The sequence below is a fragment of the Mustela nigripes genome, chromosome 4 (genome assembly GCF_022355385.1).
Source record: "Mustela nigripes isolate SB6536 chromosome 4, MUSNIG.SB6536, whole genome shotgun sequence".
NCBI lineage: Eukaryota > Metazoa > Chordata > Mammalia > Carnivora > Mustelidae > Mustela > Mustela nigripes.
The window spans coordinates 167,574,246-167,592,004 of record NC_081560.1 but is presented as its reverse complement, the minus strand read 5'-3'; the positions used below and the strand labels follow the sequence as shown (position 1 = coordinate 167,592,004).

Below are 17,759 nucleotides of genomic sequence, written 5' to 3'. Positions count from 1 at the left end.
GGGCCCCCCCCCCCCCCCCCCCCCATCAATTTAGGGCCGTCAATCCCTTAGTCCCTTCCTTCACTATCCACTAACTTCGGAGTTATTTGCACTTTTATGGTTTTTGAAAAGCGTAAAGAGCTGCACAGAGCGGGTATTTCTTGGCTTCCACAGCTGAGTTTCCTACAGTAACTTCCACCGGCCCCGGCTCTGCTCTCTAGGCTCTGGAAGTCGCTCACCAGACGAGTGTCCCTTTCTTCCCTTCCCCACCATCTTGAAGCATAAATTTAATATATTTTTAAAAAGATTTTATTTATTTATTTGAGAGAGAGAGACAGTGAGAGAGAGCATGAGAGGCGAGAAGGTCAGAGGGAGAAGCAGACTCCCCGTGGAGCTGGGAGCCCGATGTGGGACTCGATCCGGGGTCTCCAGGACCGTGACCTGAGCCGAAGGCAGTTGCTTAACCAACTGAGCCACCCAGGCGCCCCATTAATTTAATATTTAAATAAAAGTAGAATCAGGCTTTCCTTCGGAAGCATACACCCCCCACACATCCCTTCCTTGAAACATGCGTTCCTTTTGTGTCCTAACCTTTTGACTCGTGTTGACTTGATTCCATTTATTGTCTACATTTATCTGTATTTTTTCGATCTGAAATAACAGCATACACCCTTCATCTTGGTAAAGAAACAGTTTTTTCTGCTTGGCTCACAACTACAAAGCAAGCTGCCCCATTCAAAGTTGTGTGTTTTTTTTTTTTTAAAGTTATGTTTAAAATCAAAACTAATGATTAATAGAACAACCTTAGCCTGACACGCTGTTTTCTATTCTATCCAGATCTTTTCTCTCTTTCTGTGGCTTTTACTTTTTCAACACCCCAGAAATCCTTCTGAGACTTTCTCAGGTTTGATCAGAGGATTTGCTTCACTGAAAAATTTCTCTGAAGAAGGCTGTGAAGACCTAAGACTAAATTTCTGTAGTGCCTGCGTTCAAAGCGGTCTCACAGCTAATATATGTGTTCTTTTATCTTAGAGATGGTTTTGGGCACAAAGTGTGTGGGAGTAGAATAGATGTGTTTCAAATATTTTAATGCCTTTTTGTTCACTTTGTATAGAAAAAAAAAAAAGTATTGGAAATGGTGACATTTTTTTTTCCCCCAAAGATGGGTCCAAGGATTCCCTAAGCAGAATGTTCATTTTATCAACAAGAGCACCATCTGCTACCCTTGTGGGAATTTTGTAATATTTATTAATATCGAAACCAAGAAAAAGACTGTACTCCAGTGTATGAATGGAGTTGTGGGTGTCGTGGCAGCTAACGTTCCTTATGAAGTTGTGGCTTTTTCTGACCGGAGGCTCAAACCTGTCATCTACATATACAACTTTCCTGGATTGACCAGAAGGAACAAATTAAAAGGTAACCTGCAGGACTCTTCATCTGCCATAACTGAAGGGTTTTGTTATGTGATGAAATCTAGTTCTCATAAATGAAAGAAGGGTGTTTTATGCGTACTTTTGTTTTTCACAATACACACTTTTAAAGAAGGTATCAGGCTGATCAGAGAGAATTTAACGAAGTGGGCTACAGCCTTACCACTCAAAAGTCTATGGTCTCCTTACCTTCAACATTGGTGTCACCTAGGATGCCTCTTATAAATGCAGAAATGGCTCTCATCCCAGGTCTAGTGAATCAGAATCTGCATTTTTTTTAAATATATTTTTTTAAGATTTTATTTATTTATTTGACAGAGAGAGATTACATGTAGGCAGAGAGGCAGGCAGAGAGAGAGAGGAGGAAGCAGGCTCCCCGCTGAGCAGAGAGCCCGATGTGGGACTCGATCCCAGAACTCTGGGATCATGACCTGAGCTGAAGGCAGCGGCTTAACCCACTGAGCCACCCAGGCGCCCCCAGAATCTGCATTTTAACAAGATTCCCTGGGTGAGGAAGCATGGGGCTAGAAGACTATTACAGCACTAAATGCAGTTTAGTGCTTTTTCAGAATACTTTTTTTTTCCTTTTCTGATGATTCATTGAAAATCCAAGTAAACTGATACCATACAAGTTCTAAAGTCTCTGAGCCTCAATTTCCTTAGGTGTGGGGATAATGGTAGGATCTACTGTTAAGGCTTTGGTGATAAATGAAATTATGTATGAATATATAGGTTACATATATATTTGATATATCAATTATATGTCATTTTGACACATATAATTGATATGTCAGTGTGACACACACACATATATATCAATCATTGTTACCCGCCACTTATTATTATTGACTTATTCATGGATACAGCTGACCCACAATGGGCCATTGCACATACTGGAGTTTCCATCTAATGATTCCCTCATTTAACACATCATGGGTAGAAAGCTCAGGAGAGCTTGAGGCTGGTCTTGGTTATTTAATAAGCCTTATGGGTCAAATAAGTCTTTGGATTAAGCCAGGGAGTTTACATATAATTTATAACATCTATGGGGAAATTTGTGTTCTCAACATTAAAACATTAAAACAACTTTTTTTTTTTTTTAAAAGATTTTACTTATTTATTTGAGAGAGAAAGCATCAGAGGGGAGAGGTCAGAGGGAGAAGCAGACTCCCTGCTGAGCAGGGAGCCCGATGTGGGACTCGATCCCAGAACTGCAGGATCATGACCTGAGCCGAAGGCAGTTGCTTAACCGACTGAGCCACCCAGGCGCCCCTGAAACAACTTTTAAGGCATATATTCATATATTCATATGTTGGTAGCTGTCCAGATGGACTGTAATTACTCTTCATCTTTAACATTTTGCTTATTTGACTGTAGCCCTGTCCAAGCATTTAAAAGTTAATTCAAGGGGCACTTGGGTGGCTGGGTGGGTTAAAGCCTCTGCCTTCAGCTCAGGTCATGATCCCAAGGTCCTGGGAACAAGCCCTAAATCGGGCTTTCTGCTCTGCAAAGAGCCTGCTTCCTCCTCTCTCTCTCTCTGCCTGCCTCCCTGCCTACTTGTGATCTCTCTCTCTGTCAAATAAATAAATAAAATCTTTAAAAAAAAACCCTAATTCAAACCAGTAGCAAACACTTATATTTATAAATAATGAAACACTTATAAATAATGAAACTCTGAAGGTATTCACAATAAAATGATGATTAAGTCATCAAGGATACCTATTGTTACCACAATTATTTAGTATCAACCTGAAATTTCTAGCCAATGCAATAAAATATGGAACAGAAAAAGTATAGCTATGGAAAAGGAGATTATGGGTAATGCAAAAGTCTACAAGGACTAATGAAAGAATGCTATTAAGATGCTGGTTTCAAAACACCCCCACAAGTAGATAATTTAAATACTTAGAAATGATTCAGGAAGAAATGTGAGTGACCTCAGTGAAGAAAACTACAAGAATATCATTGATTTAAAATATTTAAGTATATACAGATATATTCCTGGATGGAACGCCTAATATATAGTTCTTCACAGAAAATGATTCCTAAGTTTATCATGTTTTAGAGAGCAAGGAGGACTTAAATGATACTGAAGTTCATCTAGAAGAGCAAAAATTAGAGAACAGGAATAATTGAAAAAAAAAATGATGGTAAGACAGGGTCCTTTAAATATTATGCTATAGGGATTAAAAGTGTGGTATTGGTGCAGAGATCACCACATCAGTGGAAGAGTTGAAGACAGGGCATGGGCTTGAATATTTAAAAGCTAAGTATACTCTCCCCTCCTCCCCAAAATAGATAATATAGATTATTTAATAATTTAACATTGATGTTAAGAAAACTGGGGGCACTTGGGTGGGTCAGTGGGTTAAGCCTCTGCCTTCAGCTCAGGTCATGATCTCGGGGTCTTGGGATGGAGCCCCGCATCAGGCTCTTTCTGCTCAGCGGGGAGTCTGCTTCCCCCAGCCCGGCCCCCTGCCTCTTTGCCTACTTGTGATCTCTGTCTGTCAAATAAATAAATAAATTCTTAAAAAAAAAACTATTTGAGGGGCGCCTGGCTGGCTCAGCTGATGGAACATCCAACTCTTAATCTTGGAGTCATCAGTTCAATTCCCATCGTGGGTGTAGTGATTACTTAAATAAATAAATAAATAAATAAACCTTTAAACAATTATTTGAACAAAAGTATCAAGTTGGATATTCATGTTATACTGTACATCAAAACATACATCAGACAAGAGTTCAATATAAACAACAAACCCATTTGAGAAGCAGAGAGTATGGGAATATTGAAATGATTTCAGGATGGGGAAGAACCTTTCACACAAAGGAAAAAAAAATAGAAAAACTGACTGATTACATGTCAATTTAAAACTTAAGAACATCAAAAATACCTTGAAAAATTAATGGGCAAAAAATAAACTGAGGAAGATATTTGGGACAAATACGATCAAGTATTTTCAGAGTGTTTAGGAAACAATAAGAAACAACCAGACATCCCATTAGAACAATGGAAAAAGTAACTGCCCAAACTACAAAACTACATATCAAAAAAACTAATATCAAAGATATTCTCTCAATATTTACTTAAAAACTTAATGTTTGAGCCAAGATCAAGTTTTTCTGCTTATCAAGATTACGAATTTTTTTAAAGGTTTTATTTATTTATTTGACAGAGAGAGGGATCACAAGCAGGCAGAGAGGCAGGCAGAGAGAGAGGAGGAAGCAGGCTCCCTGCTGAGAAAAGATAGCCTGATGCTGGGCTCCATCCCAAGACCCCGAGATCATGACCTGAGCTGAAGGCAGAGGCTTAACCCACTGAGCCACCCAAGCTCCCCAAGATCATGATTTTTGAAAGCTGATAACTGCTAGGCAGAGTGCAGTGAAATTGGTAGCACACTTTCTTGCTGAAAGGGGGAATAATTTTTTTTCTTCCAAGTTTTTATTTAAATTCAAGTTAATTAACATACAGTGTAGTTTGGTTTCAGGAGTAGAATTTAATAATTCATCACTTACATGTGACACCCAGTGCTCATCTCAAGTGCCCTCCTTAATACCCATCACCCATTTAGCCCATCCCTCCAAAGTGGGAATAATCGATATGATCTTCCTGGGAAGTAAATATTACCATATTTAACCCAGTTAAACTCAGCTGAGGAACTAGAATTCAATTTTAAGGAAATCAGAAATATAGTCAAAGATTTGTATGTGCTGGAGTTAATAGCACTCTCATAATAGCAAAAGATTAGGAACTTCTACATCTCCAGTAATATGGATATGGTTAAATAAGTTAAAATATCTCATAAAAGAGTATTATATAAACATTAGAAATCACATTTTTGAAGAATTATTATTGATAAAATGCTCAATATAATGTAAATAGGAGTGACACTGTATGACCCAAGTCTTTTAAATGAATTGTTGTATATAATATTTAATCCATAACTGTTACAGTTATAAAAAGCAACATTTTTTTCAAGGTTATATTTAAAGAAAAAATATACATTTACAGGTAAACACAGAAGAAAATACGAGAAATTTACCAAATTTTATAGTGATATTACAGAGGATATATTTTCTTGTAAAGATTTATTTTTTTATTCAAATACCATGTATTTTTTAGAATTGAAAATAATAAAATGAAAAAGTAATAATATTCAGTCATGAGATGAAATATCTATAGGAAGGATAGAAAATTATTCTATTGAGGCCTCTATCCCATAGAAAAATATTTATTTTTGCACTGAATGCTCAATAAATACAAGTTTTCTATGTTGATCAGACTATGCTAAATGAATTCAATAAATGATGAAGTTTAGAATTTTATTACAGTCAGTTAAAGTGAGAAGGGCAAAAAAGCAAGAAACAACCATTAAAAGTACATAGAATAAAAAGAGATACGAATGTCAAAAGACAGACATGGGAGAAGACAGAGCTGGGAGCTATGGAACCACACTGAAGAACAGCAGATAGAGGGCAAATCAGATCCTCATACGCAGGAGGGCAGAAGCATCCTCACGATGCACATTTTAAACATGTTGTTACTAAGACTTGAATTTCTGTTTCATGTCTTCAACTACAGGGACAAATGTGAAAGAACTTTTTATAGCTGTTCCAAGAACTGGAAGATACTGAACAAAGGGCCAGCTGTGGCCCAAGGTGTAGAGATCAGGAAGTAAGCTAGGATGATTACAACACCCCAGAGTATTTAAAGTTGTTTGAGTAACTCTTCTAATTATAATGTTTCATATATTTATGGAATACATAATTATTCTTGGGTCATTTCAAATCACACTGGGACATACACAGTACAGTATGCTCAATTTTGATTAAAGTCTAGAGACAGTGACCTTATGGTCTTAATTCATTTTAGTATATTTAAATTTTTTTTTTTTTAGGTAATCTCTATGCCCAACATGGGGCTTGAACTCACAACCCCAAGATCAAGAGTCACATGCTCTACTGACTGAGCAAGCTAGGCACCCCAGCTCTAATGCCTTTAAAAAAAGAATCTTAAATTTGCTCTTAGTTTTTGTTCATAGTCTTAGAAATCAGGTAGGAGATCTGTTATTCCAAGAGCTAAATGCCTTTGAATTATGTGAAAACCATTAGATAAGGGAAATAAACTGTAAGACTAGTTAATCTGAACACTATAATTAAATCCTTGTAATGGATTTTATATTTTAGGCAATGTTCTTCTAGACTACACTTTACTTTCATTCAGTTACTGTGGCACCTACCTGGCTAGTTACTCCTCTCTCCCAGAATTTGAACTGGCCCTTTGGTAAGTTACAGCATGCTGTAGAATTCCTTTCATTGGATTTCATTTTAGTCTTGTCCTTCTAGGTTGTATTAAAAGACATACATGTGAAAAATCTGGAATGAGGGAAAAAAGTGGAAGGAATAGAAGTTCTGTTCAGAAGGCTGAATAACATTGCAACTTTGAGACATAAAATTTGGCAGGGCAAAAGCTATATGAGAGCAAATTATAATCTTTTTGTTGATGTGTTATAATGTTTCCTTTGTTGGGTAAAGAATAATAAAGGCATAAAGTTTCATCTTCCCTTCAAATAAATGGTAGCTTTGAGTGGTTTGCCTGTTTTCTACTAATGATGAAATTAAGATGTGTTCTCTATTAGAGCTAAATTGGAAGTAATTGTTTTTAGAGACTTTAGAACAGTTATATGTTCAGAGAGTGGAATATTATACCACATTTGCCAGCTGCATAGGAAATACCTGTGGATAAGACACATCTGTGGTCTTTGCTGGGCCTTTCATAGGGCCAACCTCAAAGCCGTACTCACTCTTCTGTCTATAATATAAACTCCTGTGGGAGGTATAGTTTTTCTTTTAAGGGGAAGTACAAACCATTTTGGGAATGATTGAGGATATACCTTACACACCTGCATTTCTTATCCCAAAATATAATAATCTAGGTTCAGAGAACCATATTCAGTTTATGTAGTTTCTTTTCTAAAAAACAGCTTCCTCAAGGTATAACTGACATATTAAAAAACTGTTCATATATAAAGAATATCATTTGGTAAGTTTTGACTTGTGTACACACCCATGAAACCATCACCATAATCAAGATAATAAATATATCTGTCACTCCAAAGTTTCCTTGTGTCCCTTTCTGATCCTTCCTTGTAGGCCCTTCCACACACCCTTACACCATTCCTGCCCCATCCCTCAGCCCCTGCCTCCAAGTAGCCATTGTTGTATTTTCTATCACTCTGGATTTGTTTGCATTTTCTGGAATTTTATATACATGGAAGTCATCCATTATGGACTTTTTTTTTGGTCTGTCTTTTATGCTGCATAATTACTTTCTTTATGTAGCATAATTATTTTGAAATTCTCTTATGCTGCTATATGTATCAATAGTTCATGCCTTCCTATTCATGGAATGAATATACTACAGTTTATTTATTCACTCACCTATTGATGGATAGATTAGTTTGCTGGGACTGTCCTTAACAAAGTCCTACAAATTGAATGGACAAAACAACAGAAATTTATTGTCTCACAGTTCTGGAGTCTTGAAGCCTAATATCAGGGTGTAAGCAGAGTTGGTTTCTTCTAAAGGCTATGAGGAAGAATCTGTTCTAGGCCTTTCTCCTTGGCTTGTGAATAACTGTATTCATGTTCACATGGTGTTTTCCTTGTATATGGGTCAGTCTCCATATTTCCCCTTTCCTTTCTATAAGGATGCTCATCCTACTGGAGTAGGACCACACTAAATGACCTCATTTAACTTAGTAAAGACCCTATTACAGTCACATTCTGAGGTACTGAGGGTTAGGACATCAGCATATAAATCTGACACAATTCAACCTATAACAGTACTGGAAGGATGAGTGGGAACCAACCTGTGAAGATGAGGAAGAAGATTCTAAGCAGAGAAAAGGTATGTGCAAATGCCATGAGGTCAGAGAAAAGAAATGGCAGATTTGAAGATTTAATTAAGAGATCATAATGATGGCAACCAGAGATTAGCTGTGAGAGGCAAATACCTAGAAGTTGCAATTGCTGGGTTATAGGGTAGTTCTATTTTTAACTTCCTAAGGAAGCACCATACTGTTTTTCAGAGTGCCTGCACAAGTTTGCATTCCCACCAACAGTGTAAGAGGGTTCCCCTTTCTCCACATCCTCACCCACACCTGTTTCCTGAGTTGTTATTTTTAGCCATTCTGACCGGTGTGAAGTGGTATCTCATTGTGCTTTTGATTTATATTTCCCTGATGCTGAGTGATGTTGAGCATGTTTTCATGTGTTTGTTGGTTATTTGTGTGTTTCCTTTGAAGAAACACACATGTTCATGTCTTCTGCCCATTTCCTGATTGAATTATTTGTTCTTTGGGTGTTGAGTTTGATAAATTCTTTATAGGTCACGGATACTAGCCCTTTACCTGGTAAGACATTTGCAAATATCTTCCCTCATCCCCTCAGTTGTCTTTTGGTTTTGTCAACTGTTTCCTTTGCTGTGGAAAAGCTGTTTATCTTGATGTAGTTCCAATAGTTCATCTTTGCCTTTGTTTCCCTTGCCTTTGGAGACATGTCTAGCAAGAAGTTTCTGTGGCCAAGGTCAAAGAGATTGCTGCCTGTGTTCTCCTGTGGGATTTTGAAGGATTCCTGTCTCACATTTAGGTCTTCCATCCATTTTGAGTTTATTTTTATGTATGGTGTTAGGAAATGGTTCAGGTTCATTCTTTTGCATATGGCTATCCAATTTTCCCAGCACCATTTGTTGAAGAGACTGTCTTTTTCCATTGGATAGTCTTTCCTGCTTAGTCAAAGATTAGTTGAGACAAAGTAATACTTTTAAAACACATAGGTATTTTGCTTTCTTAGGTACAGTATAATGATAAGCATAATCATTAATAAATTTTATATTTAACACCATGGATTAAATAAATTGTATTGTGAATTAAGATTGTTTTCAAATAATTAGATAATTGTTCTCAAGATGTGAAATTCAAATGAATTATTTTTTTGCAAAACAACATTTCCCTCTAAGGAACTGGGAAGCAGGTGTCATTTTGTGTAAGAAGTCACAACCTGGTGTAGATGTAAGCCAGATGACTTTTAACCCTATGAACTGGCGCCAGCTGTGCTTATCAAGTCCAAGTGCAGTGACTGTGTGGACCATTGAAAGATGTAATGAAGAGCATCATCTCAAAGCGAAGTAAGAGACTTAGCTATTACAGAGCAAAGTGGAGATCTTAGTTTGCATGCATGTAATGTTATTGCATCAATTTGATGAATTAACTGGCTTTACATGTACATATTAAACATCTTAAGTTATAACATCTTTCTACATATATAATTACGGAGTGGTTGTTTGCATTTTGCAAGGATTCTTTATGACTTGATCTCTTAATGAGTTTCTTTTAAATCTCAAGGCATTCCCAAGCTTTTCCCAACATGGTTTAATTTGTCAGAATTTTATTCGCTTTTGGTATTTCAAAACATGCCTATTTATAAAAAGGACAGTTATGAATTTTGATCCGGTTACTTTGATGCCCAATTGTAATCTCAAAAATAAACTTTTAGATACGGAAAGCATATATTATTCCTTCAGCCACATAATCTATAAACAGAGGGCAATTGCATATGGTGGCGTCCTGGGAGTTACCTGTTTAAATAGCACTGGGTCAAAAAGAAAATTTATGACCAGTGCCATGGTGATTGATGATAATGGTGTGTTTTTTAAGGAGAGTTCAAAGACTCAAGGTGCCTCTAAACTTACTATTCCCAATATATTCCACCATGTTAAAGACTAATTTGATATTGGACATGTATATTCTTGAAATCGCAATTTTTGAAAAGTTGCCTTCTTAAGAAAAATTTGAAGTTGTTTAACTGGAGAGCCCTAAAAAAGACACATCTTTGTGTTCAGTACTCTTCATGTCTCAATTTCTTTTTTATAAGAACCCAGCGAGTAGTCAAATCTGTCTTTAGGCAGAGACACTGATAAAATGGGTAATGTCTCTATCATATCCTTGCCAGGTGGGCAAATAATTTATCTTGGCATTCTCTCCTTTTGCTTGCCTTAAATATTCTCCTCTAGTTCTGAATGATGAGTTGTGATTTTTCTATAAGCGACTGAAATGAGAGGCAAAGTAAGTGGACTGTCCTTGTTCAGAAAGCAAGCAGGATTAGAAAACACTCAAGCCTTAATTGGGACATAACCCCATCATAAACCTAGGAAGATCTATAGGTTTATTTTGGCTCACATTGATTTTTATTTGAACTAATTGCAAATTTTAGTATTTGAGAGATTTCTCATGAATATCCAGACTATGATAGATTCTTGAAATTTTGGAACCAGAATTCTCAACAAACCCTCTTAGTTGGAACTGAGTGGTACCTCTACCACCTTTAGGAGGGAACGTACTTTCCCATTTGTCACAGTCCCCCACCTGGCCACAGCTCATTTGCCTGGTCCTGCCAGTGTTCAAATGTATAGTTCCTGCTTTAGATTTTAACTTTGAAAATTTTGGAAAATTCCTATGTACTTAATTTATAACTGCACTATTGTCCTTTTGTGATATATATTTTTATATCTATTTTTTGGTGTTTAACTGGTTTGTTTGCTTGTTTTTAATAAGTTTTAATACCTCCCCACCTTATTTATCACCAATATGTAGTAGTTACATCCGTGACTCGTTTTTGTTAATCTGATTATTCTGATTTCTCTTTTTTTAAAGGTCAGTAAAACTTCCTATGGAAGATGGGTCATTTTGTAATGAAACAGATGTAATTTTCCCCACCTCATTGCCCAAGGATCTTATCTATGGACCTGTGCTCCCACTGTCAGCCATTGCTGGGCTAGTAGGAGAAGAGGCAGAAACTTTCAGGGTAATTACCTGGCACCTCTTCCTGTTTGCTTATTTGATTCTCATAACCATCCCGTGAGACATGCGGGTTAGAGAGGATCATCCTGGTTTTCAATACAGATTAGCCTTGGCAATGATAAGAAATGAGGACTTTGAAGTTTTGAGTTTGGTTAACTGGAAGAATGGCAATGATAACAGAAAGAAGGGGCCCAGACCTGATTTCAGCTTTAGACATATTGAATTTGGGGTGCTGGGAGGGCATAGATGCCAGGTGGAAATTGGGCAAGCAGACCTATTGCTGGGATGGAGAAGGTAGGACTGGAGACTCTGATGCCAGCAGAATCATTACCCCAGAGGGGTTAGTGGAGCACTGGAATGGGAGAGGGATGATAGAAAAAAGACTAAAGATGTCAGGGGAGAGAGCCAGAGAGGAAACTGATTTGCTAAGAATCGAGAGTTAGAAGACAGCTCTGACAAGGAACACACAAGTAGGAAAAAAATCCAGGAGAGAAGGCGGCCTTGGAAAATAGTGGAAGAAAGTTTCAGTGGGAGTTTATTAACAGCTATACACTCATTCATTCAACATATTTATCAAGATTTAAAGGACAAGGAAGCTCAGTGCTACAAACCGGTCAAGAGTGGTCAGGCAGAGGGTGCTGTATATGCAAAGGCCCTGAGGGAAAGAAAATAAATCTGTAGGTTTGAGGAGCTAAGAAAACCTGTGGGGGCTGCAGCAAAGTAAATGAGATGGAGTGGGGTGCAGGTGCAGCGCAAGGGGTAGGCAGGGAGCAGAGATAGCACATGAAGGTCCTTTGGGAAACAGGAGCTTGATTCTGCTGAGCCTCTTGAACTTATGTTACGCTAATATTTGTGTTAAAACTCTAAGCCAAGGAAGGAATTAGAAGCTCCCAAATATTTTGGCCACTGCAGAGAGTTAAGCCATAAATGTTAAAAATAACTCAGTGTTGTAATTAATTTGTTTAAAATTTCTGAGAGGCAAGAGATTAGGTTGTGTATGCTCTTAGTATTTCCTCTAAAGCTCTAAAGGATGATCATTGTTCACTTTTTTAATACAGAAAATGACTGAATCCTTTTCATAGCACAAATCGCAGCCTTAGAAATACAACCAAACTCAGCCACAATGGGGCAGCAAAGTAAATACAAATAGATCAGCCATCAAGGTTTGCAACTTGAAAAAAAAATGCTTCTATGTTTAGTCTTTGATGCCTAGGAACCCACATTTTCAACTATCTAAAATCTTTTCTTCGCCATAAATTTCGTAGGCGCCCTCATCTTTCACAATTTGCACAACAGGATGAACCCCACCTAAAATGTGTAAAATTCAGTCATCTGTCTTTGTCATTTGAAAAATGCTATGAAATGCCTTCCTTAAATACTTGAATGTGGAGTAAGCATTTTTTAAATGCTCATAATAGACAGACATCTTTGTTTCCTAGGATTTTTGGTACTCAGTGCATTTTAATCTTTTTCTGAAAACAGAAATTTAATGCTAAAGTTCTACATTTTAAAATCACATGGGGAATATTAATAAAGCCATATAGTTTACATTTACATTAGAAATTAATTTTTCCAATATTTATTTTTTACCTTATAGATAAGTAAGGTGAGAAAAATGGCTAAAATACTGATTAATGTCTGTACAGTTAGTGAAAGCATAACCAAAAATCTCAAATATCTTGATTCTGTTCCTTTGAATGACATTTCTTGTGACCTGGGTATCAATGAATGGCAAAGAAATCAGTACTAAACTAATGCATATAAGAGTCTTAAAAATTGACAGGCTGTGGACTTTCACAAGACTACAAACATTAAATACTCCCATTATGTCTCTCTTAGCTAACACTATAAAGGCACATTATACGCCTTTAAATAGGCCTGCATCACATTATACAACTTATTTAAGGCAAGTGAAACAGTATCTAGCAGTAGCATGGGGGAAATCAAAGGCAGATGTTATCTGGGGAAAAACAAGATCCAAGATAATGAATTTGATCTCAAGTGTACGGTTTTCTTTTTCCATCTACCTTTTTGTTTTTTAACAGAAGTCACTAAATAGGAATTTCTTTTATAAACTGAAATATGTTGAAGCATATTTGGATACTTACATTTTTTTAAAGCAATAATATTAAATTGGATTCTAATTTTTCATGTTCAGTCTTCAAGTGATCAGAATGTTTGATTTATGAGTCCGGAGAGCTAAGCAAGGTGGTGTTACCAACAAATATGTTTAAATACTCTTGGCACATTTTTCTTTTAAAAGTTTTAGAATTTTTAGAGTTAAAAATTATTGCTTCTGCTCACATAATCCATATTGTATCACTTTCATTTTTAAATAGCTCAATAGAACATATTTATTGATGAAAGAGAGTAATAGAAAGATAAGCCCATGTTTATCTTAAAATAAGAAAAGTCAAACACAATACCAGTTTAACATTATATAGCCAGAGAAGTCCAAATTTTAAATCTTCACCTTCTGTTGCATACACATAGGTCCACTGGTGTGAGAACCAGATATGTGTGTTTTTAAAAAGATTTTTGAATCTGTTGCCATAATGTAAGAATCTGTCCCCTTGTGATATATAATCTAAGGTTAGATGTCATCAAGACAGCCCAAGAAACTTTTAAATAATGGCATCCAGTGAGTAACTTCCCTGTGAGTCAAATCTCAATTAGATACCACAAAAATGTTATTAATCAGCAGTAGTTTAATCCTCTTGGGTTGTTTTGCCCCCCTTTCTTGGCCCATAGGGTGGCCAGATTATTAATCAAGTATTTGTTTTCTAACAATCCAAGACTACCAGGGCGTGAAGTATGTCAATCATTGACCAAAGTTAATATATCCTTTAAAAGAATTATCATGGTGATGGCTGCTGTATATGATTTTTGCCTTAGTCATATTTCAGGGTCCATTCCAAATGGTAATTCTCTCTCCACCCTTTCTTCATGCCACCAAGAACCTAGTGCTTTCTCATCAATGCTCCCATAATACTTAACACCCCTCTACTATGATCTACCATGTTTTCTGATTCTGTTATTTGTTCATATTTCTTTTCCCTCAACAAGTGATTATCCTATTGAGAAGAGGGATCACTTAAGATGTTACACAATGCCTGATATATAACCAACATCCAATAAATATTTGTTTAAATATAAGTTACATAACAAGTTTATATTTGCTGAGAATCTAGTAGAAATGGTTACTTTGGCAGCACCATTCCTGCTTTACCTTGAATCTACAAACCAGTCCTAAATGAATAGTATATAATACATTATTTAAATTATTGAGTATTTATTAGAAAGATGGCTTGCATATATTGAGGAGTTTTTAATTGAAAAATGATTGGTTATATATATTTGCAGTATTCCCCAATTTCTGGTTTATTTTTCTCCATAGTGATTTTCAGCATATGATCTTCTACATATTTAACTTCTTTTTTAAAAAATATTTTATTTATTTATTTGACAGACACACAGGGAGAGAGGGAACACAAGCAGGGGGAGTAGGAGAGAGAGAAGCAGGCTCCCCACAGACCAGGGGCTGGATGCAGAGCTTGATCCCAGGACCCTGGGATCATGACCTGAGCTGAAGGTTGATGCTTAATGACTGAGCCACTCAGGCACCCCTATATTTAACTTCTTTTTTTTTTTTTAATTTTTTAAAGATTTTTATTTATTTATTTGACAGAGAGAGATCACAAGTAGACAGAGAGGCAGGCAGAGAGAGAGAGGAAGGGAAGCAGGCTCCCCGCCGAGCAGAGAGCCCGATGTGGGACTCGATCCCAGGACCCTGAGATCATGACCTGAGCCGAAGGCAGCGGCTTAATCCACTGAGCCACCCAGGCGCCCCCTATATTTAACTTCTTAACTTATTTTTATTCTGTTTGCCCTGAACAGGATGTAAGCCCCATAAAGGCAGGGATTTTTTTTTTTTTTTTTTTTGGTCTGTTTTGTTCACTGCTACATCCCTGTGCCTAGAACAGTGACTAGAATGTAGTAAGTGTCCAATAAATATTTGTTAGGTGAATGAAAGGGTCAACAAAAGAATGCAATAAACATGGAGCTCTCAGGGGACTTAAAAATTCTGTTAATTTGGCCAATAGCTTATTAAAGATGTTTTCTGTTCCAGTGGGTATAAGGATCCTAAAGAAAGCAAAGCATTATGTTATAGCTAATGTAATTCTAAATAATGCTATAGCATAACAAAAAGCTCAGATGGTTCTAAATGCTATGTTCTCAATATAAAATAAGTAAACTAGTACATTTGACTTGTTTAACTAAAAAGGAAGAAGTGCTATTATTATGATATCCTGAATTCAGAATTTTAATCAGTGCTGTGGGGAGCAAATGCCCTAAAAAGCTGCCAATGACAGGCTTTTGTTTGGCCCCAAGCTAAGAATGTTCTTGTATACTTTTTACAGAGGTGTTTAAAAATATAATAGGGACATGTGACAGAGACCTATGTGGTCCACAAAGCCTAAAATATTCACTGCCTTTTCCTTTACAAGAAAAGTTTGCTTTAGATCCTTGTCCATGTTATTTTTACTCCCCAAAGCCAACTTCTTTGAGGTACATTGCATAGATTTTCTGCATTTCTCCTTGAGTTTTCCATGATATCAAAACCACAGAGGATGTTTCATGAACCCCATTAGAAAGGCCCCCAGAATCAGACGAGTGTCCTCTTCTCATTTCCCGTAAAAGCTAACTAACCAAAGGATCTAGGCCAATCTCTCCATAACCACTCCAGAAAAATCATATCCAGGGCACCTGGGTGGCTCAGTGGGTTAAAGCCTGGGATAGAGCCCTGCATTAGGCTCTCTGCTCGGCAGGGAGCCTGCTTCCCCCTTTCCCTCTGCCTGCCTCTCTACTTACTTGTGATCTCTCTCTCCCTCTCTGTGTCAAATAAATAAATAAAATCTTGAAAAAAAAAAAGAAGAAAAATAATATCCACCCTCTCCCACTGCCACGCAGATGAAATGTTAACAAAAATCTTCCTCAAAAAGGGTGATTTTAGCTAGACAATGACTTCCTTAGACTCAAGACACCAAAAAACTCTACCAAGAAACATTGTAGATGTTGCTACTCAGAATTTTCATGAAAATCTGTGACACTAGAACTCCACATGTGCTGACAAGACTATCTTATATATTCTTAGTGAGTTAAAATATAGAGAGATAAATGGAGAAAGGAAGGATAAGCTCTCTTAGATCTTGGCAAATGGCAGGACCAATGAATGTATATAGGTCCATATTCATTTATTTCTTTTTGGAAGTTACTCTCTTAGGTATTTCTCTGGCTCTTAAACCATGTATGCTGTCTTAACACAAGGTTTCTTATCTTTCTCTGAAGCCTAAAGATGATCTATATCCGTTGCTTCACCCATCTATGCATTGCTGGACTCCAACAAGTGACATATATGTTGGCTGTGAAGAGGGTCATCTTTTAATGATTAATGGAGAAACCTTGAAGGTGACTGTACTTAATAAGATAGAAGACACAGTACCAAAGGGTGAGAAACTGCTTTACTTCATTATTCCTAGAAGTGTAGCCACTGGTGATCGTCTTACACTTAAAGATGGCTCTTTGTTCCCTATTTTTCTCCTCCTTAGAGCCATCTTTGATTCTTTCTTTCCTCTATCCCACAGTTAGTTACCAAGTCCTGTGGGTGTTCCTCATAGCTAGTGTTTATTGACTATTCTATGCTCTAGGCATTCTCCTGTACTCTGTATGTATATTTCATGTAATCCTCAAAACACTTTATAGAAAGATATGTTTTCATTTCCATGAGACAGGTGGGGAAAAATGGATGCACTGAGAGAATAAGAAAAAATGCCCCAATTCACATAACTAGTAAACTGTAAAGCTGACTCCTAAACCCAGACAGTAAGACTTCAGAGTCCAAGTTCTTAGCTCCTATGCTGTATCGTTTTCCATACATAAGCCTGTTCTGTTTAGTCAGCAAATTATGCCCTTTCCTAACCTCCACCTTTCTCAGGGCCTTTTTTCACAGTGACTTTTTTTTTTAACTGCCATCTTGAAAATTACCTCTCTGTTCCTTGGTTAGAAACATGGTTAGAGTTTGATCTATTCTCCTTAGATCTGGTGTCCATTCCTGGTCCCATCAGCTGTGGCCAGGGTTGGGCCTTAGTCACAGAAGCTAATGTCCACTCAGTAGGGCTTAGGTGTAGACCTTTTGAGAAGGAAACCTTACAGGGAAAGCTCCCCAATCTGTCCAATGTCCTCTCCATTCCAGTTCCTTTATTATTTCACAGTTTGATTTCTGCACCAACCTTAGGACTGACCTCATTGGCCTTAATCTATAGTAACCCAAAACAGGCATCTCATTTGCAAACAGGCATCTCATTGCAATTCAAGGAGTGCTCTGCCTTGATTCCAAGCCCTCTCTAATTTGTTCCCACCTGCTCTATTCATATTCTTTCTACTCCCCAGGATGAGTTTTCTGATCTAGCCAGTCATTTCTTCTTGTCAT

General features: G+C 37.0%; 1 protein-coding gene across 1 annotated transcript in view; it reads left to right on the top strand.

Annotated features, from left to right (window-relative positions):
- Positions 1-17,759, top strand: part of CFAP43 (cilia and flagella associated protein 43) — a 104,002-nt gene that overhangs the window by 706 nt on the left and 85,537 nt on the right. Inside the window, exons 2-6 of the mRNA XM_059398512.1 lie at positions 1,142-1,395; positions 6,597-6,693; positions 9,430-9,597; positions 11,123-11,273; positions 16,619-16,778. Coding sequence (XP_059254495.1) covers positions 1,142-1,395; positions 6,597-6,693; positions 9,430-9,597; positions 11,123-11,273; positions 16,619-16,778 — 830 coding nt within the window. The remainder of the gene's footprint in view (positions 1-1,141; positions 1,396-6,596; positions 6,694-9,429; positions 9,598-11,122; positions 11,274-16,618; positions 16,779-17,759) is intronic.